Source organism: Dreissena polymorpha, chromosome 7, assembly GCF_020536995.1.
Source record: "Dreissena polymorpha isolate Duluth1 chromosome 7, UMN_Dpol_1.0, whole genome shotgun sequence".
Lineage (NCBI taxonomy): Eukaryota > Metazoa > Mollusca > Bivalvia > Myida > Dreissenidae > Dreissena > Dreissena polymorpha.
In genome coordinates this window covers 32,167,587-32,188,757 of record NC_068361.1, presented here as the reverse complement: position 1 = coordinate 32,188,757, position 21,171 = coordinate 32,167,587, and the positions used below count along the sequence as shown (strand labels likewise).

Sequence of the window (21,171 nt, the reverse complement as noted above, 5' to 3'; positions counted from 1 at the left end):
GAGGAAACAGTGATACTTAATATTTACCATGCTCTAAAATATCCATTATTTGCATCTTTTGACGATTTAAAAACCTGACAATTATAAAGCGTGTCAAATGCGAAACAATTTAATTATTTGGAGCGTTCTGTGGTTATTGTTATATTTTATGACATGACATGGATTGCTTATATAAAGTATAAAATACACAAAATATAACATCAGCATGGATTGCCAAGTGGTTTAAACATAGATTATTACTCCAAAGGTCAGTGGTTCGAACCCAGTTGTGGATTACTTTTTTTTCTTTCTTTATTATTATTCTAGTTTTATACTGGATATATTAAGTTCCAATCTTTAAATGTATCAATTTAAAGAATTTAATTACAAACTTCAAAACATGCCAAAATCTGTGAAATGGTCCCTTTAAGAATAATTACAACTCACGTTTTAACTTGATAATTTGCACATACCATAGTCAACTTAACTGAGAGAGATGCTATGTGCAATCAAAACATTCATTGTATATTGATTTAATTCCATTAGTACTATCTTTTTTAATTCCATTAGAACCATCTTATACATAATAAAGTGCAGGAAATAGAAACAAAGCATATAAACCAGTGAAAGTTTAATATGACGTACAACGAGAGATGTGTTTGTCAGAAACACAATGCCCCCTAATGCGCCGCTTTGAAGCAATATATTTGACCTTTGACCTTGAAGGATGACCATGACCCTGAACTTTCACCACTCAAAATGTGCAGCTCCATGAGATACACATGCATGCCAAATATCAAGTTGCTATCATCAAAGTTATTGCAAAAGTTATGAAGAAGGTTTAAGTTTTGGTTACAGTTTTTGAAATAGTTTTTTTTTACCTTTGACCTTGGAGTGACCTTGACCTTGACCTTTCACCACTCAAAATGTGCAGCTCCATGAGATACACATGCATGCCAAATATCAAGTTGCTATCATCAAAGTTATTGCAAATGTTTAACCAAGGTTAAAGTTTGTGACATACACATACAATGACAGACAGACACATACAATACTACAGGCCAAAAACAATATACCCCCGATCATTTGATCCGGGGGGCATAAAAGCTGTCTAATAAATAATAAAATCGTTAATACTTTTATTCTATTACCAGATGAAAATCCAAGGTATAACTACGATCGTATAAACTTTAGCTTAATACTATCGCTATTTTTAGATCAGATTTGGGGTTTTCCGAACATTGGAGAATATGTTTTTGTCAACTACAGAAAGATAAAATCGTCCAAAAATGCGATATTTTATTATTATTACTGTAAAAGGGGAAGAAATAACCATGGTTTCTAAGCCTCGCATGATAAACTTGCTCTTTATCCAAAACTCACATAATGTTATATATCTTCTAATCCATAAAGTCATATGATGTGGTATATTCACATTATAGTGACGTATTATATTGTCAACAAATACATGTGAACTAATAAAATACAAATGCCAAAGTGTATTCTGATATAAAATGTTACATTCATACACATATGAACATCTAGCAAGCCATGTAATTGCATGTATTACAGCGATATTATATTCCCTATTTCTCCATGCGTTTCTTGAAAAATGACCAACAAAGTTTTATGAAACAAAATGTGAAAATACTTATCATAATATATGAGGATCAAAATCTTGTTCAAAATCATTCCTCATGTGTGCTTAGGTCAGCAATATTTTAACATTTGACATTTTACTAGTTAAATTTATCTAGTCTTTCAAGCGTGGAATGTTTTGTGTTCAAAATATCACTATTAGCATGTATTATGCATATTGTATAATTATGCATGTCTAACATTTAATTTACATACTAAATAGCAGAATAAATAGCTGAATCGTACCCATAGATTATCATAAATCATAAATTTCAACATCATTTTATACAGAATAATTTCACAATAGAAACAGTAAGCACCAATTATAATTGACATAATACTGATTCAATGTTCAATCTAGCAGCAGATGAATGTCAGAATACTTTTCCCAACATAATTTAACTTTAACATGTTATTTTAAGTCAGCAATACTATACATGGTATATATAGAGGATTGAAACAAGTACATGGCTCAATGTTCTATTTACTATGGCAGTCATAGATCTACAAGATTAAAACTGGGCAAATCTTTAGGCGTATTGTATTGTATACTATGAAATTTTGGGTCAATAATATTGTAAGACATGCATACTCTTAGAACTACAGGAAATGTACAGAATAATCACAGTCTTCGGAAAATTTCAACATCAAACAGCTTTACTTTGGCCAATAAATTAAGGGCTTTATTTTTCTTTAGAATATTCCAACAACCAAAATAGTCTGGACAAATTTGCTTGACATTTTAAGTTTGACAAGCCTTGACTAGCTTTGCCTAAGATTCAACAGACTTTCTTTATAGACAATTATCAGCTGAAACTACAATAACTAAGTAAAAATCAAGTAGCACATATTATGGGTATGAATATAATCATATGCAAATCACAGAGACTTCTCTGTACGCAATTTATGACACACATATTAACCTACCTAAGTATATTGTGCATGTAAAACTGTTAATTACCACAAAGACTATTCACACCTGGTTCCATTAAAGTCAGTAATAATGCAACACTCAATGCATCTTCTGTTGGTACGCCAATAATGTCACACATCTACAAGTAAGTCTGTTGAGCATGGAGAGTCCTATTCACATCTGGTTCACTAATTGTTTGAATTTTTTGGAAACTATGCAAAACTCAGAGCATCTTCTGTTAATGGCATTATTGTAACACTTGTTAAAATAAGTATGTATGTTATCCATTTATAATCTTGGCCGATCTTGACTGAAACTATGCAAAACTCAGAGCATCTTCTGATCGTACACCATTAATGTCACACATGCACAAGTCAGAAACTATGCAAAACTTAAAGCATCTTCTTTTGGTACGCCACTAATGTCACACATGTTAACATAGGTCAGTATATTGTGCATGTAGAGCCCAGCCTGGTCAGGGGGTATACCCTCGAGCTGATCCTGCAGGTCACCATAGATGTCCGAGAAACTGAAGTGACCCTTGGCCTCAGGACAGTATACACCCTCTGTAGCAGATAGGGCAAGAACTACATGTAAATCTAAAACTAGGTAAGTTCATTCACATGAAATATTAAGGCGTGTTTTTAAGTGTTTTACACATCACTTTAAGAGTACAATTTAATAAGTATTAAAATGGGTATACATATTTGCAGATGTAATCCTTATAATGATATTTTATTTAATGCTTACCTGTGATTTCTAGAGAAACCAACGTAATTAAAATCTGGTAATCCACTGTTTCAAACAGTAAAACTATTAATGTGTTTGTCAAAAACACTATGTCCCCTTCTGTGCCACTTTGATTTAGTTTTTTTGACCTTTGACCTTGAAGGATGACCTTGACCTTTTACCACTCAAAATGTGCAGCTTCATGAGATACACATGCATGCCAAATATGAAGTTGCTATCTTCAATAGAGCAAAAGTTATTGCAAAATGGTAAAGATGGCGCAAACAAACCAACAGACAGGGCAAAAACAATATGTCCCCCACTATAGTGGTGGGGGACATAAAAAGTGGAAATTATCAATAAATGTAATATTTCACTCGAATAATGTTTGTATTCCTTGGCCTTAGGTCTCACCCTCTCTAGCAGAAGGAGATATGATCTGAATTTGTCACATCGCTCTTCAAATCAATACTAACAAACATCCCCTATACATTTCATATGTTGAGGCATGTTATATCAGTGACATTCTTAATGAACCTTGCTCTGAGATAACTGGGTTTAATGCATGTTAACATATTGTTGAATATCTGAGATATAGGCCTGAAAACTAAATCAAACAAAAAACAAAGGGCAATAGCTCTTATTTTCGAAAGAATGGGGTTATGATTCTTGTGTATGACTCTTCTTCTCATTGTATTTATAAGCACATGAAGTGAAATTGATATCTTGTATTGTATCAGAGAAACAGCCCTGAAAAAAATCATCATGTAAAAACAACAAAGGGCAATAACTCTTATTTAAGAAAAAAGAGAAAACTCTTCTTTAAGAAAGTGTAGGATCATGGCTTTTGAGCATGTCACTTCTCTTCCTTGTTTGCTATACCCCCATGAAGTTTCATATTGATATCTTTAACAGTTTCTGAGATATAGCCCTGAAAAGTTTCTACAGATGGGCAGACAATGCCAAAAGCTATATAACTACGTCTTTGGCGAGGGACAACAACATGTAAGAAACAACACATAATGGAAAACACACACAAGTTGTAATGTTATAAGTGAAGTTAAATATGGCAAGAGAACTTGGGTGTAAAAGTATGTCTCAACTAAAATGATACCCATGGCAATTTTATGAAATGTGCGATTAAACTTCAACAAGAGCGAGAGCCGCAGTTGGAGACAGATGCCCCCAAAACAGGGCCTTGACACACATCACTCAGTCCTTTGATGACATATCGAAGGGAAAGCAATTTAGCACTCAATGTCAGTGACCTTTGACCTAAAGATCCTAATTTCAATAGGGGTCATCTACTGTCCAAAGAATTGCACATGGGAAGTATCAAGCCAATCGGTCAATTTGCTGACAAGTTATTGATCTGAAACAAACTGGTCTTCTGACAGACAGACCAACAGACAGACTGACTGACATCCAGCAAAACAATATACCCCCTCTTCTTTTAAGGACATACACATGAATGTTTCGATTAAAACCTGCCTACTTACCTCTAAGCCAGTCTTTGTTTTGTATGTTCTGTGACTCCATGTCCTCACACTGGGACAGCATGTTGATCCAGGGCACGTCCATGTGAAGGCTCCATTCACTCCCATCGATACTCTTACCTGCACAGTGACGTTGGGACATGTTAACCCTTTACCACTTATATATACATGTTTACCCTTTACCACTTATATATACATGTTTACCCTTTACCACTTATATACGTACATGTTAACCCTTTACCACTTAGATATACATGTTTACCCCTTTACCACTTAGATATACATGTTTACCCTTTACCACTTAGATATACAGGTAAACTCTTTACCACTTAGATAAACATGTTTACCCTTTACCACTTAGATACACATGTCAACCCTTTATCACTTCGATATACTTACCCTTTACCACTTGGATACTTATTTTCACGCATTTGTAGTCCCTTAGAAAGTTGAATTTAATTAAAGACTTTTTTTTACTAGATTCAAGTTTTTAAGGCTTCAATCCAAACCCTTATATACTGATGAGCAGCAAACAGCATAAAACCTGAACAGACTGCGAGTTACTCTCAGACTGATCTGGTTTATGCTGTTTGCACATGTTTACTTTGCTTCTAAGTGGGAAAGGGTTTACCTAAACGGCAACATTTGTATTCTGTAGATAAAGATCATTCAATCCTTTAAGTGTATTTTATGTATTCAAAAGCAAGAAGTACCTCCAAGTATTTTCACAATCCTGGAAAGATACGATTTCTAATCGCCCAATATGTGATACAAACAAGAAACAGGGCAACACCGAGCAATACGAGTTTAAACCTTAAAAGTTAATACTTTCATTTTTAAATTCCTATAATAAGTAACAGTTATCCTGACCAATCTGCTACCAAATGCAATTAGAAGTAAGGTTTGTATGTGAGCTACACACATACAAATTTTTAGAACTTTACCCAATAAACAATCAAGCCATTAAGAAGAACAGTTTTCCTATTTTAAGAAACAGTAAAATTTATTTTGAGCCCACTGGTCCTAAATGAAATCCATATACATGAAAGCTACCAAAACACTTGATATCACAATATCTCCATCCAAACTTAAGTTATTGAGCAGAAAATGTTTATCAATTTTAGCAACAGTGATGTACACCAGACAGGCTCCAAATACAATCTCGAACTTGAACACCACGGAGGCTTGCTATATCCAAAGCCTCATCAAGCTTGGTCAATGCAAACCAATTTTTTTTAATGGAAACCACCTGTTTGTCACCTACCATCCTTCCATCTGCAATAATACCCAATTATATCAATCAGGATTTTTACCCTGGTTAAAAAGAATGTACCAGCTGACATTTCACAAAACGAGAGCTTTGCCACAAACGTGACAAGTAACTGCCAACACCACTTTTTCAGCCTTTTTAAATGCCACCTTACTAAGCAAACGTAAGGATCACTGTAGAAGTCCAAACATAAATGTGTTAAAAAAACAAACTCACCTTTTTAGTGATGACATATTTAGAGTTTTTATTTAATCGCTATAGAAATGTGAAAGCATTTGGCTTCACAAACTCATGCAAAACCATCAGACCAACAAACGTACAGACTCCTATATATCTCTTCAGCAAGGTAGGTCTAGGGACCCGGAGGTTATGGGCTTAATCCAGACTGTAAGACTGTTCTTTCGATCTCCCCAAGACACCAAATACTGGGCCTGTAGTCACCAAACAATTCTGAGACTAAGTCTAAAAATAAAAAAAATTCTTAAAATTAGAATATTCAAGAATTTCTTTAATTTTGAGTCAAACTCTGCAGTAAACATCTCTATATTATTCTTCATATAGAACATTTTGTTCATGACATAATCACCAGTGGAGGCCTGTATATATTCAAACAATTGACGTATTTTTCTTGGTTATAAGTCTATTATTTATTCTTAAGTCTAAGAATCGGTTGGTGAATACGGGCCCTGATTCTACCCAGGAAATGAACTCAAGGCTTTTGATGTAATAGTTTAACCCATTTATGCCCAGTGAACTCACCCATCCTTCTATATTGGATCAAGTTATTTCCAAAATTAGGGGTGTCTGGTATATTTATTTCTATTTATAGAATATTTCTTACAGAAATTCCTCTAAGCAAACAGTGCAGACCCAGATGAGACGCCGCATAATGCGGCGTCTCATCTGGGTCTGCGCTGTTTGCAATGTCCTTTTTGCAGGACGCTAGGCATCAATGGGTTAAATAAATAGGTTTCGTGTAGTGTTACCATTCTGTTTGAAGAGTCCTTTGTTTGGGGGGTCCATCTGATGAAATAGGCACCATCCATAGTCATCGACTACCTCCCTGCAATAGAGCGGATAGCACTGACATGATGAGATTCATACTGGCTAACTGGGCCTAATGTGTGTGCGTTAAGTGTCCACCAAGATTAGCCTGTGTAGTCCGCACAGGCTTATTAGGAATGACACTTTCTGCTTTTATGAAACTTTTACAGTTTCACACTTCTACCGTGTTAACAAGGTTTAACTAAAGTCATATAAGGAAAATTGCCCCGTCCTCTGGCAGCCATATTTTTCACTTGATGGGAACCATTTTCCAACTTAGCCGAGATATGATTTGATCAAATGTTGTGCCCAAGTTTCATGAAGTTTGGACCAAAAATCTGACTTCAGAGCGTTTACAAGGATTTACAATAGCCATACAAGGACAACTGCCAAGCCCTCTGGTGGCCAATTTTTCAACAGAGCAAAATCATTTTCGAACCTAGCTGAGATGGGGAAAAATGTTCTGACAAAGTTTCATGAAGATTAGACAATTAATGTGGCCTCTAGTGTGTTAACAACCCAAATGTTGACAAAGCACAACAGACGAAGGATGACAGATGACTTACAATAGGCGATCACAACAGACAAAGGATGACAGATGACTGACAATAGGCGATCACAAAAGCTAACCATAAGCACGTTGTGATCAGGTTAGCTGAAAACAAACTGATTGCCACATTGATAACTCTAACCAAATGTTCTTAAAAGTAATAAAAAATATGCACTTCCATCAATGGTATTTGATCAATTTAATAAGAACTGTATTTCAACTTAAATTGCATTATTCTACATTTCATTAGTTTAACAACTGTTTGGAAAACAAGCAAATTCGTTGAATTGATATCCCCGCCAATATGCTTCTGGACACTCATACCAAGTTTCAATGAAATCCGCCAATGCACTTCCAAGATATGGCTCTGGACACACAAAAAGCATTTTTTCAAGATACAAAGGGCCATAACTCTGTTATTATCAGATGGTGTACAATGCCATTTGGCGTGCATCATCCTATTATCCATATATATACTCATACCAAATTTCAATGAAATCTGCCAAAGCACTTCCAAGATATTGCTCCGGACGGACGGACAGAAAGACGGACGGATGGAAGAACAGACGGACAACGCCAAAACAATATCCCTCCGCCTTTGGCGGGGGATAATAAAGCCTACGTTTTTAATCATTAATAATGTGTAATTGTCCAAACAATTCATACACCAATGAAATGCCAAAAAATGAAAAAGCTTTTCTTGTAATTAAAACAAAATGTATATAAAAACTGCATTCGTGTAAACAATAAGGAAACAACATACTTAAACCATTTACCACTTAGATACGTATTTTGACGTAGTTGTAGTCCCTTAGAAAGTGAACTCTTTCAGTGCGGGAACCGAATTTTGAAAGCCTTTGCAAACAGTTTGGATCCAGATGAGACGCCACAGAACATGGCGTCTCATCTGGATCCAAACTGTTTGCTATTCTGATAGTATTCTTTGAAAAAAAAATCGAAGAAAATGCTAATTTTAGAAATTCAGCAGACGATATTTTAGCAGACGACAAATTTCCCAGCATGCAAAGGGTTAAATTTAATGTGACCTTTCTTACTAGATTCTAGTTTCCAGGGCTTCATTTCCAACCCTAAGATACTGATGGGCAGCTAACAGCATAAAACCTGTACCATAAAAGTCTGTTTTGGTTTTATGCTGTTTGCACATAGCCATTTTCCCTTAGCTTCTGTGTGGGACAGGATTAATTGGCTGGCGTATTCAGGTCAGAATCTCAATTCACTGCACTGACCTTGCCAGTTTCTCCATGGGTGTCTTCCAGGACTTCATCCTGTGTTTGTTGTAGGCAGTGTGCGAGGGGGTGGCACTGTAGTCGAACATCATCAGAGTGCCAAAGTTGTAGCCCAGAAAATCGTTGTAGAACATCAGGTCATGGAACAGGTTCTCATTGGTCTGAGGATGTAGGGAAAAATTAAAACAATTAATGGGCCGAGCTCTATGAAAAAGGGGTTTAATGAATGTGCTTAAAGTGTCATCCCAGATTATCCAGTGCAGTCTGCACAGGCTAATCAGGGATGGCACTTTCCTCTTTTATGATATTTTCTGTTTAAAGAAAGTCTCTTCTTAGCAAAAATCCAGTTGAGGCGGAAATTGTCATCCCTGTCTGGGGACTGCACAGGCTAATCTGGGACGACACTTTACGCACACGCATTAAACCACATTTTCACAGAGCACGGCTCCAATACATTTTCAATTAGTTTTATTATTTTTTGGCCAATCAGGAGTGGTTATCATTTGGTCTGGGGATATAGAGACTGGTTGAAATTACAAATATGCCTCAGCCTTGGAAAACAGGGCTAAATGCTTGAGTTAAGTGTCATTCCAGATTATTGTGTGCAGTTGAAAACAGGGCTTAATGCTTGAGTTAAGTGTCATTCCAGATTATTGTGTGCAGTTGGAAAACAGGGCTTAATGCTTGAGTTAAGTGTCATTCCAGATTATTGTGTGCAGTTGGAAAACAGGGCTTAATGCTTGAGTTAAGTGTCATTCCAGATTATTGTGTGCAGTTGGAAAACAGGGCTTAATGCTTGAGTTAAGTGTCATTCCAGATTATTGTGTGCAGTTGGAAAACAGGGCTTAATGCTTGAGTAAAGTTTCATTCCAGATTATTGTGTGCAATTGGAAAACAGGGCTTAATGCTTGAGTTAAGTGTCATTCCAGATTATTGTGTGCAGTTGGAAAACAGGGCTTAATGCTTGAGTTAAGTGTCATTCCAGATTATTGTGTGCAGTTGGAAAACAGGGCTAAATGCTTGAGTTAAGTGTCATTCCAGATTATTGTGTGCAGTTGGAAAACAGGGCTAAATGCTTGAGTCAAGTGTCATTCCAGATTATTGTGTGCAGTTGGAAAACAGGGCTAAATGCTTGAGTTAAGTGTCATTCCAGATTATTGTGTGCAGTTGGAAAACAGGGCTTAATGCTTGAGTTAAGTGTCATTCCAGATTATTGTGTGCAGTTGGAAAACAGGGCTAAATGCTTGAGTCAAGTGTCATTCCAGATTATTGTGTGCAGTTGGAAAACAGGGCTAAATGCTTGAGTTAAGTGTCATTCCAGATTATTGTGTGCAGTTGGAAAACAGGGCTAAATGCTTGAGTTAAGTGTCATTTCAGATTATTGTGTGCAGTTGGAAAACAGGGCTAAATGCTTGAGTTAAGTGTCATTCCAGATTATTGTGTGCAGTTGGAAAACGGGGCTAAATGCTTGAGTTAAGTGTCATTCCAGATTATTGTGTGCAGTTGGAAAACAGGGCTAAATGCTTGAGTTAAGTGTCATTCCAGATTATTGTGTGCAGTTGGAAAACGGGGCTAAATGCTTGAGTTAAGTGTCATTCCAGATTATTGTGTGCAGTTGGAAAACGGGGCTAAATGCTTGAGTTAAGTGTCATTCCAGATTATTGTGTGCAGTTGGAAAACAGGGCTAAATGCTTGAGTTAAGTGTCATTCCAGATTATTGTGTGCAGTTGGAAAACAGGGCTAAATGCTTGAGTTAAGTGTCATTCCAGATTATTGTGTGCAGTTGGAAAACAGGGCTTAATGCTTGAGTTAAGTGTCATTCCAGATTATTGAGTGCAGTTGGAAAACAGGGCTAAATGCTTGAGTTAAGTGTCATTCCAGATTATTGTGTGCAGTTGGAAAACAGGGCTAAATGCTTGAGTTAAGTGTCATTCCAGATTATTGTGTGCAGTTGGAAAACAGGGCTAAATGCTTGAGTTAAGTGTCATTCCAGATTATTGTGTGCAGTTGGAAAACAGGGCTTAATGCTTGAGTTAAAGGGATCTTTTCACGCTTTGGTAAATTGACAAAATTGAAAAAAGTTGTTTCAGATTCGCAAATTTTCGTTTTAGTTATGATATTTGTGAGGAAACAGTAATACTGAACATTTACCATGGTCTAATATAGCCATTATATGCATCTTTTGACGATTTTAAAACCTAAAAATTATAAAGCGTTGCAACGCGAAACGATTGAATAATTTGGAGAGTTCTGTTTTTGTCGTTAAATTTTTTGAAACTACGAAGATTGCTTATATAAGGTATAAAATACGTCATGCATGTGTACTTGGCGGAATAGCTCAGTAGGCTTAAGCGTTTTTACTTCAGGACTCTGGCAGGACTCTAGGGGTCACTGGTTCGAAACCTGGTCTGGGCAATGTTCTTTTCCTTTTTTTAATTTTATTCTTGATTTTTTACTGGAGCTTTTTGACGATCCAATGTTTACATTTATCGATATAAAGCATTTAATGAATAAGTTAAAAAATGCCAAAATCTGTGAAAAGGCCCCTTTAAGTGTCATTCCAGATTATTGAGTGCAGTCCGGGTTTATCAGGGACTACACATTCTGTCTCAACTGGGTTTTTTCTTAGAGGAGACTTCCTTTAAACAAGCAATACCATAAGAGCAGAGTTTCGTCCCTGATTAGCCTGTGCAGACTGCAGAGGTTAATATGGGATGACACTTTATGCCAAAAGCACTCAACACCCACATGGAAATGAGGGACCTTACAAAGTGCATGGGTAAACACAAAGTGTATGGGTAAACACAAAGTGCATGGGTAAACACAAAGTGCATAGGTAAACACAAAGTGTATGGGTACCCACAAAGTGTATGGGTTCTCACAAAGCACTAGCAAAAAGCATGGGTACATGTTTAATTCCAACAAAGTGCAAGTGTACTTTGAGGTCATTGTGAGATAGTGGATATGGTAGTCCGCACAGGCTAATCAGGAACGACACTTTACGCCCTAATTGGATTTTTGATAAGAGACTTCATTTAAATGAAAAATGTCAAAAAAGCGGAAAGTGTCGCCTTGATTAGCCTGTGCGGACTGCACAGGCTACTCTGGGACAACACTTCACGCACATGCATTAAGCCCAATTTTCTCAAAACGTGACTCATTTGATGCAATCAAGCTAATATTAATACATTTAAGCTAATTGTACTCACATAGTGCATGGGCCTGAGGGACACAAACTTGCTCCTATTTGGTGGTAGCTTGTACAGACTCTCCAGTAGCAGTTCTTCCTCCAGTTTACGACACTGAGAAACGTGGACATTCTCCAGGAACGAAGCCTCCTTGAAAGTCACCACCTTCAGTGTGGCACACCTCGTGACTGAGTGAGGATATTAAGGAAACAAACGGTCCAAGCTTAAAAAATCATTTATGATCCTTTCCAAGCAAACTTCAGGAAAAATTTACAGAATTCAGATGATATTGAAGAAAAAATATATTCCGATCTGCATGATTGTTGTCAAAACATATGCAACATATAAAACATGCTTTAAATAACACAATAAGTATTTTCTGAGAGATTTTTTCGAGAATTTTTTAAAACTATATTTTAACACAATGTTTTTAATTGCCCAACCGCAGACTTGAGGTTATTACATATAACTGAACGTAAATAATGCGAATAACTAAAAGAATTGTATAGGCATGTCCAAAATGTTACATTTGTAAATCAGCTGTGCAAATGTCCAATATATAACCCTACTGTACTCAATGCTGTTTATTAACCTGGCCCTTATTCACCAATCCATTCTTAGACTTCAGAATATAGAATCAACATAGAACTAGAAAAATACGACTTGTGTGGGAATATATACAAGCTTCCACTGTCTTGTGTGGGAATATATACAAGCTTCCACTGTCTTGTGTGGGAATATATACAAGCTTCCACTGTCTTGTGTGGGAACATATACAAGCTTCCACTGTCTTGTGTGGGAACATATACAAGCTTCCACTGTCTTGTGTGGGAATATATACAAGCTTCCACTGTCTTGTGTGGGAACATATACAAGCTTCCACTGTCTTGTGTGGGAACATATACAAGCTTCCACTGTCTTGTGTGGGAACATATACAAGCTTCCACTGTCTTGTGTGGGAATATATACAAGCTTCCACTGTCAATTATATCATTAAGATGAAACTACATTGTATTGCCAAGCTATAAAAGTCCCCTACCTGTCAAAATCCACCATTTTCAGCAATATTTCTAGTCTATTTGTTGCCTTATCAATCAGAATTCTTGATGTAGGAACAAAATGAAATGACATGCATAATCTCCATATTGCCATCTGTCCATGTTTAAAGTTTCATGAAAAAATATGAAGAACTTATAAAGTTATCGCAGGATCCAGAAAAGTGTGGCAGAGCGCAAACCATAAGTCTTAAAATGTTCTACATGGAGAATGATGTACATGTAGATAGTGGCAGCTAATAAGTTTGACTCAAAACAAAAGTATACAGTAAAAAATATTCCAACTTTAAGAATATTTTGTATTTTTAGACTTAAGTCTATGAATCCATCGATAAATACTGGCCCTAGTATCATGATTTATCATGGGGTCATGTGAGAAAAATAACTAAAAGATATAATGAATCCCCCCAGGCCTTAAAATGTAATAGTGCAGAAAACAAATCTGTATGATCTTAGACCTTAATTTATGAACTTTACTATTTACCATGGAGCGTGGGAAACATGGGAGAAACAACCATCAAAGTAATATTAAAATCCCACCAGGTCTTTAGAATGGAAACATAAATTCATAACCTTTGAACTTGAATTTAAACCTTGACCTTTTGCTAAGATGCATGGGAAGAATGTCTTTTCACTGGGGTATAATAGTATAATCATCTAAAAAAATTATTTATTTAAAAAATAGGCAAAATGCTTTCACTTCCGAATATTTACGAACAGTTTTGTTTAAAAACAAGAGATGTGTTCGTCGGACACAATGCCTCCTATTTAGCCGCTTTTAAATAAAATTTCAATATATCATTTGGCAGGTTTAGAAATTATCTCCCTTTTACAGCTTATTACTTCCCTTGGATTGTATTTTTTTAACTTTTGACCTTGAAGGATGACCTTGACCTTAAAATTTGTTTTTCATTATATCCTTTAAAAAAATATAACTTCCCTTATGAAATTGATCTGTACCTGCCAAATGATATAAATAGAAATTATCTCCCTTTAAAGATTGTTACTTCCCTTGGATTTAGTTTTTTGACCTTTGACCTTGAAGGATGACCTTGACCTTTCACTACTCAAAATGTGCAGCTTCATGAGATACACATGCATGCCAAATATCAAGTTGCTATCTTCAATATTGCAAAAGTAATGTCAGTGTTAAAGTTTTCAGACCGACCGACCGACCGACAGACAGACAGACAGACAGGGGCATAAAAAAACACAATAAATTTGTTGCAGTACAATCAAATCAACAATTTTCATTCAAGTATTTTATGTCATTATCATGATTATTGTAACAGTGTAGTAATTGTTTAAGCATGTGTTTTTGGTGCTTATTTGCGTCAATGCTATTTGGACATCATGACATCATTAAATGTTTATTTGCTTGTTAACCTCAATGTACAACTCTTCCGATGAGAAACATACGGAAAATGAAAATGAAGTTAATTTGTAAAAACAAACTTTGAAAAAGCCTATGAAGGCAAAATATATCAGAAAAGAGAGGAAATTTGTTTGTGTCAAAATATTCAACGGTTTGCACACAGTTACTTACTAGTGAGAGTTTTCAGGTTGTAGCACACAATATCTATATCTGTGATCCCAACATTATCCAGCTGTAGGTAGCACAGTCTGCGATGTAGGAACACCATGGCCTGAGGGCAGAAACAACAGATGCCTTTAGCCTGTGATCTTGCTAACTTCATATTGCTAGAAAATTAGTTTAAACCTATTTATTTTACTTTGATTCCATCGAAAGACTAAGGCTTACTTGAAACGCTCTTCAGTCCGTTTCCTGGGCCTAGAACCAGTACTTAGTGCATTTGAGAGAGATATAAAGTGAGATATAAAGTGAGATATAAAGATCCCACAGTGGCGATCCAACCTGTGACCTTCTGGTCGCTAGGCAGACAAAATATCCACTACGCAACTGTAACATAAATTTTTATTCAACACTTTATCAAACATTTAAAAACTTATTTCTAATATATGATTATAATATATCAGTGTTATCTCATAATATAATATATTGTTGTTGTAAACATATAAAAAATGAGTTCAAGATGCACTCATAAAAGGCATGTTATCAAACCCAATAAAGGATGTGAAGAAAACCATTTTAAATGAGAAAATAAATATGTATCAATCAATCTTATGCAAGTATATTTAACGGGAGACGGAAAACTACAACGGGCGAGGCATGGTCAGGGGTGATAACCCCAAAAAAGGGTTAGGGTAAGGGTTATGGTTAGGGGTCGGGTTAGGGTTAGGGTTGGGTTTAGGCTAACCCAAACCCTAACCCGACCCCTAACACTAACCCAAACCCTAACCCTAACCCTCTAACCCCCCCTTGCGCAATACCATACCATGCCTCGCTCGTTGTAGTTTTCCGTCTCCCATATTTAACACCTCAGGCTTACATTCTTAGAGGCTTGATTCTTTCTAAGCAATTTTTTTTTTAATTAACATCTAAAGAAATGTTTATTTCTTACAGATGAGATTGTAAAGAATACAAAAATTTGGCAAAAGTTTGCAGTCTTCACAGGCTAATCAAGGCACCACTTTCTGTTTTTATAGCATTAACAAACAGAAGTCTCTTCATATGGGAATTCCAGTTGAAAATTCCGGACTTCAAAGTCTAATCTGAGGGTAACACACTTTATGAACATGCATTAAACTGATGTTTCCACAGAATAAGACTCAAATGTGTCTTGTTCTGAGAAAACTGGGCTTAATTGATGTGCGTAAAGTGTCGTCCCAAATTAGCCTGTGCAGTCCAACTTGATTTTTGGTAAGGAGGGACTTGCTTGAAACTAAAAATACCATTTAAGCGTAAAGTGTCGTCCCTGATAAGCCTGTGCCGACTGCACTGGCTAATCTAGGACGACACTTAACGCACATGAATTTAGCCCAGTTTTCTCAGAACAAGACACATATTAGTCCAGGTGTCTATGTCAATCAGACTCAAAATGTATGATTTCAACAAAACTCAACCATAAATAATCACATTCAAACATACTTAACCATACTCAACCAGATACAACCAGACTCAGATTTAACAAAACTAAAACATATTCAACCAGATACAACAAGACTCACCCTGCGCTCATCCTCCTCCCATACAGGGTCACGTGTGCTGTCATTCTTGTCACACGTCCTGACCTTGACCCCAAAGTGACCTTCACCCTTGTGACGTGGGCACACAGGGGCCTTGGCTGCACACTGGGACTGGAACTTGCCTGAGAGGAAAACGCACACTATATAAGCCCTGTTATTTTAATTGGTATAATCACAATTTGACTTTATATTATATAGCATGAAATTATCTATTTCTGAAAACCTAAAGAACAAGACAAATGTGCAGGCTTATATAGGACGACACTATAAGCACAAGCATCAACCCCCTTGTCCTGAGAGTATCCTTTATTGTGTGATATTTTGAAGGGTATCAAAACAGTTAAATTCTTCACAAATATTTGCTAAAACTATCGGTCAGCAGATATATGGCTACTTTTTTGCTATAAACAGTTGACCCGGATCATATAAATTACTATTATTGTTATTATATTTAATACTTTTCCTATATGCACAATAATTGTTAATGACTTTGAGTTAATCATGCTGAAAATACAGAACACAATTATAGACACATCCTTTAACAAAGATGCAAATATACCCAAAACACCATTATTCAAATTATCACTGCTGTCTTGTGACAATTTGTGTTTTCCAAATTACTTCAAAATGAAAACTCAAATTTTAATAAGAAATGCATCATAGTTTTCAATTAACACTCTCATAAGCCCATTCAATCTATCAATCTGTATATTTCAATACTTATTACTTTGTACCCTCAATGCATATTTGTATTTTAAATATTAGGAAACTGTACATGTTTAGGTGTTAATCTCAATATATTTTCACCTGCAAACGACCATTAATTTACATTGCAAGAATGCTTGATTATAACCTTTTTCCCCTAGTAATAAGTTTCCCCATTTATAGTTAGACAGTTTCTTGTACTGCAGCAGTTGTAGAATGCTATGCTGGAAACCAAAAGTGTTAAAACAAAACTAGTCCACTGCAATATAGCCTTGGATACGGGATGACCCGGTACAATGATCAAACCACAGAAATTAAGCCTTCACCACTTAGATACGTATTTTGATGCATGTGTGGTCTCTTAGAAAGTTAACATTAATTAAATACTTTTCTTACTAGATTCAAGTGTTAAAGGCTTCATTTCCAACTGATGAGCAGGCAACAGCATAAATCCTGAACCTGAACAGATTGCAAGTTACACTTGCAGGCTGTTCTGGTTTTATGCTGTTTGCACATAGCCATTTTCACTTTGCTTCTGAGAGGGAAAGGGTTAACATTGCAAGAAAAATTTATTCAACCATTTTCCACTGTTAATTAAAATTTTCATATGTATTGTGGTGGTTGTAAAATGGTATGCTGTGAATATATTGTGTTAAACTTAACTTCACAAAACCATGTTTGCCAAGTGAAACTTTGTAATCAACAAACTGATACACACCTGGTACAATGATCATTTCTCTCAATCATTTCTTGGTTTACTTGGTACAATGATCATTTCTCTCAATCATTTCTTGGTTTACCTGGTACAATGATCATGTCTCTCAATCATTCCTTGGTTTACGTGGTACAATGATCTTGTCTCTCAATCATTCCTTGGTTTACGTGGTACAATAATCATGTCTCTCAATCATTTCTTGGCTTAAATGGTACAATGATCATGTCTCTCAATCATTTCTTGGCTTACCTGGTACAATGATCATGTCTCTCAATCATTTCTTGGTTTACCTGGTACAATGATAATGTCTCTCAATCATTTCTTGGCTTACCTGGTACAATGATCTTGTCTCTCAATCATTCCTTGGTTTACATGGTACAATGATCATGTCTCTCAATCATTTCTTGGCTTACCTGGTGCAATGATCTTGTCTCTCAATCATTCCTTGGTTTACGTGGTACAATAATCATGTCTCTCAATCATTTCTTGGCTTAAATGGTACAATGATCATGTCTCTCAATCATTTCTTGGCTTACCTGGTACAATGATCATGTCTCTCAATCATTTCTTGGCTTAAATGGTACAATGATAATGTCTCTCAATCATTTCTTGGTTTACCTGGTACACTGATCATGTCTCTCAATCATTTCTTGGCTTACCTAGTACAATGATCATGTCTCTCAATCATTTCTTGGCTTAAATGGTACAATGATAATGTCTCTCAATCATTTCTTGGCTTACCTGGTACACTGATCATGTCTCTCAATCATTTCTTGGCTTACCTGGTACAATGATCATGTCTCTCAATCATTTCTTGGCTTAAATGGTACAATGATAATGTCTCTCAATCATTTCTTGGCTTACCTGGTACAATGATCATGTCTCTCAATCATTTCTTGGCTTACGTGGTACAATAATCATGTCTCTCAATCATTTCTTGGCTTACATGGTACAATGATCATGTCTCTCAATCATTTCTTGGTTTACGTGGTACAATAATCATGTCTCTCAATCATTTCTTGGCTTACATGGTACAATGATCATGTCTCTCAATCATTTCTTGGTTTACGTGGTACAATAATCATGTCTCTCAATCATTTCTTGGCTTACCTGGTACAATGATCATGTCTCTCAATCATTTCTTGGCTTACCTGGTACAATGATCATGTCTCTCAATCATTTCTTGGCTTACCTGGTACAATGATCATGTCTCTCAATCATTTCTTGGCTTACCTGGTACAATGATCTTGTCTCTCAATCATTTCTTGGTTTAACTGGTACACTGATCATATCTCTCAATCATTTCTTGGCTTACCTGGTACAATGATCTTGTCTCTCAATCATTTCTTGGTTTACCTGGTACACTGATCTTGTCTCTCAATCATTTCTTGGTTTACCTGGTACAATGATCATGTCTCTCAATCATTTCTTGGCTTACCTGGTACAATGATCTTGTCTCTCAATCATTTCTTGGTTTACCTGGTACAATGATCTTGTCTCTCAATCATTTCTTGGCTTACATGGTACAATGATCATGTCTCTCAATCATTTCTTGGCTTACCTGGTACAATGATCTTGTCTCTCAATCATTTCTTGGTTTACCTGGTACAATGATCTTGTCTCTCAATCATTTCTTGGCTTACCTGGTACAATGATAATGTCTCTCAATCATTTCTTGGTTTACCTGGTACAATGATCTTGTCTCTCAATCATTTCTTGGCTTACATGGTACAATGATCATGTCTCTCAATCATTTCTTGGCTTACATGGTACAATGATAATGTCTCTCAATCATTTCTTGGTTTACCTGGTACAATGATCTTGTCTCTCAATCATTTCTTGGCTTACCTGGTACAATGATAATGTCTCTCAATCATTTCTTGGTTTACCTGGTACAATGATCTTGTCTCTCAATCATTTCTTGGTTTACCTGGTACAATGATCTTGTCTCTCAATCATTTCTTGGCTTACCTGGTACAATGATCTTGTCTCTCAATCATTTCTTGGCTTACCTGGTACAATGATCATGTCTCTCAATCATTTCTTGGTTTACCTGGTACAATGATCATGTCTCTCAATCATATCTTGGCTTACCTGGTACACTGATCATGTGTGTCAATCATTTCTTGGCTTACCTGGTACAATGATCTTGTCTCTCAATCATTTCTTGGTTTACCTGGTACAATGATCATGTCTCTCAATCATTTCTTGGTTTACCTGGTAAAATGATCTTGTCTCGCAATCATTTCTTGGCTTACCTGGAACAATGATCTTGTCTGTCAATCATTTTTTGGTTTACCTGGTACAATGATCTTGTCTCTCAATCATTTCTTGGCTTACATGGTACAATGATCATGTCTCTCAATCATTTCTTGGTTTACCTGGTACAATGATCTTGTCTCTCAATCATTTCTTGGCTTACCTGGTACAATGATTTTGTCTCTCAATCATTTCTTGGCTTACCTGGTACAATGATCATGTCTCTCAATCATTTCTTGGTTTACCTGGTACACTGATCATGTCTCTCAATCATTTCTTGGCTTACCTGGTACAATGATAATGTCTCTCAATCATTTCTTGGTTTACCTGGTACAATGATCATGTCTCTCAATCATTTCTTGGTTTACGTGGTACAATAATCATGTCTCTCAATCATTTCTTGGTTTACGTGGTACAATGATCTTGTCTCTCAATCCTTTCTTGGCTTACCTGGTACACTGATCATGTCTCTCAATCCTTTCTTGGCTTACCTGGTACACTGATCATGTCTCTCAATCATTTCTTGGCTTACCTGGTACACTGATCATGTCTCTCAATCATTTCTTGGTTTACCTGGTACAATGATCTTGTCTCTCAATCATTTCTTGGCTTACCTGGTACACTGATCTTGTCTCTCAATCATTTCTTGGCTTACCTGGTACAATGATAATGTCTCTCAATCATTTCTTGGTTTACGTGGTACAATGATCATGTCTCTCAATCATTTCTTGGCTTACCTGGTACAATGATCTTGTCTCTCAATCATTTCTTGGTTTACGTGGTACAATAATCATGTCTCTCAATCATTTCTTGGCTTAAATGGTACAATGATCATGTCTCTCAATCATTTCTTGGCTTACCTGGTACACTGATCATGTCTCTCAATCATTTCTTGGTTTACCTGGTACAATAATCATGTCTCTCAATCATTTCTTGGCTTACCTGGTACAATGATCTTGTCTCTCAATCATTTCTTGGCTTACCTGGTACAATGATCATGTCTCTCAATCATTTCTTGGCTTACCTGGTACAATGATCATGTCTCTCAATCATTTCTTGGTTTACCTGGTACAATGATAATGTCTCTCAATCATTTCTTGGTTTACCTGGTACAATTATCTTGTCTCTTGAGCGTTTCTTGACCCTTGCCTTTGAGATCTGCTGTCGGCTGTTCTTGATTTCCTCATAATTCACTTGGCAGCCAATGTCTTGCTTGACTTTCTTGCATATACATGCTGAAAGAAAGTGAAAGTCTGAATAAAACGCATGATAAAT

At 36.2% G+C, this 21,171-nt stretch overlaps 1 protein-coding gene across 6 annotated transcripts in view; it reads right to left on the bottom strand.

The window, feature by feature from the left end:
* Nucleotides 1-597: 597 nt before the first annotated feature.
* The window catches only part of LOC127837729 (F-box only protein 38-like), a 57,505-nt gene continuing 36,931 nt past the window's right edge, over nucleotides 598-21,171 (bottom strand). For 5 of the 6 annotated variants that reach the window (XM_052365040.1, XM_052365039.1, XM_052365041.1 and 2 more), the window contains 8 exons: nucleotides 21,003-21,131; nucleotides 16,200-16,339; nucleotides 14,656-14,755; nucleotides 12,076-12,242; nucleotides 8,867-9,027; nucleotides 7,012-7,088; nucleotides 4,759-4,875; nucleotides 598-3,096 (listed from right to left, as the gene is read on the bottom strand). In XM_052365040.1, coding sequence (XP_052221000.1) covers nucleotides 2,912-3,096; nucleotides 4,759-4,875; nucleotides 7,012-7,088; nucleotides 8,867-9,027; nucleotides 12,076-12,242; nucleotides 14,656-14,755; nucleotides 16,200-16,339; nucleotides 21,003-21,131 — 1,076 coding nt within the window. In that variant the 3' untranslated portion in view covers nucleotides 598-2,911. The remainder of the gene's footprint in view (nucleotides 3,097-4,758; nucleotides 4,876-7,011; nucleotides 7,089-8,866; nucleotides 9,028-12,075; nucleotides 12,243-14,655; nucleotides 14,756-16,199; nucleotides 16,340-21,002; nucleotides 21,132-21,171) is intronic. The other variant, XR_008029453.1, reaches the window with a different exon arrangement.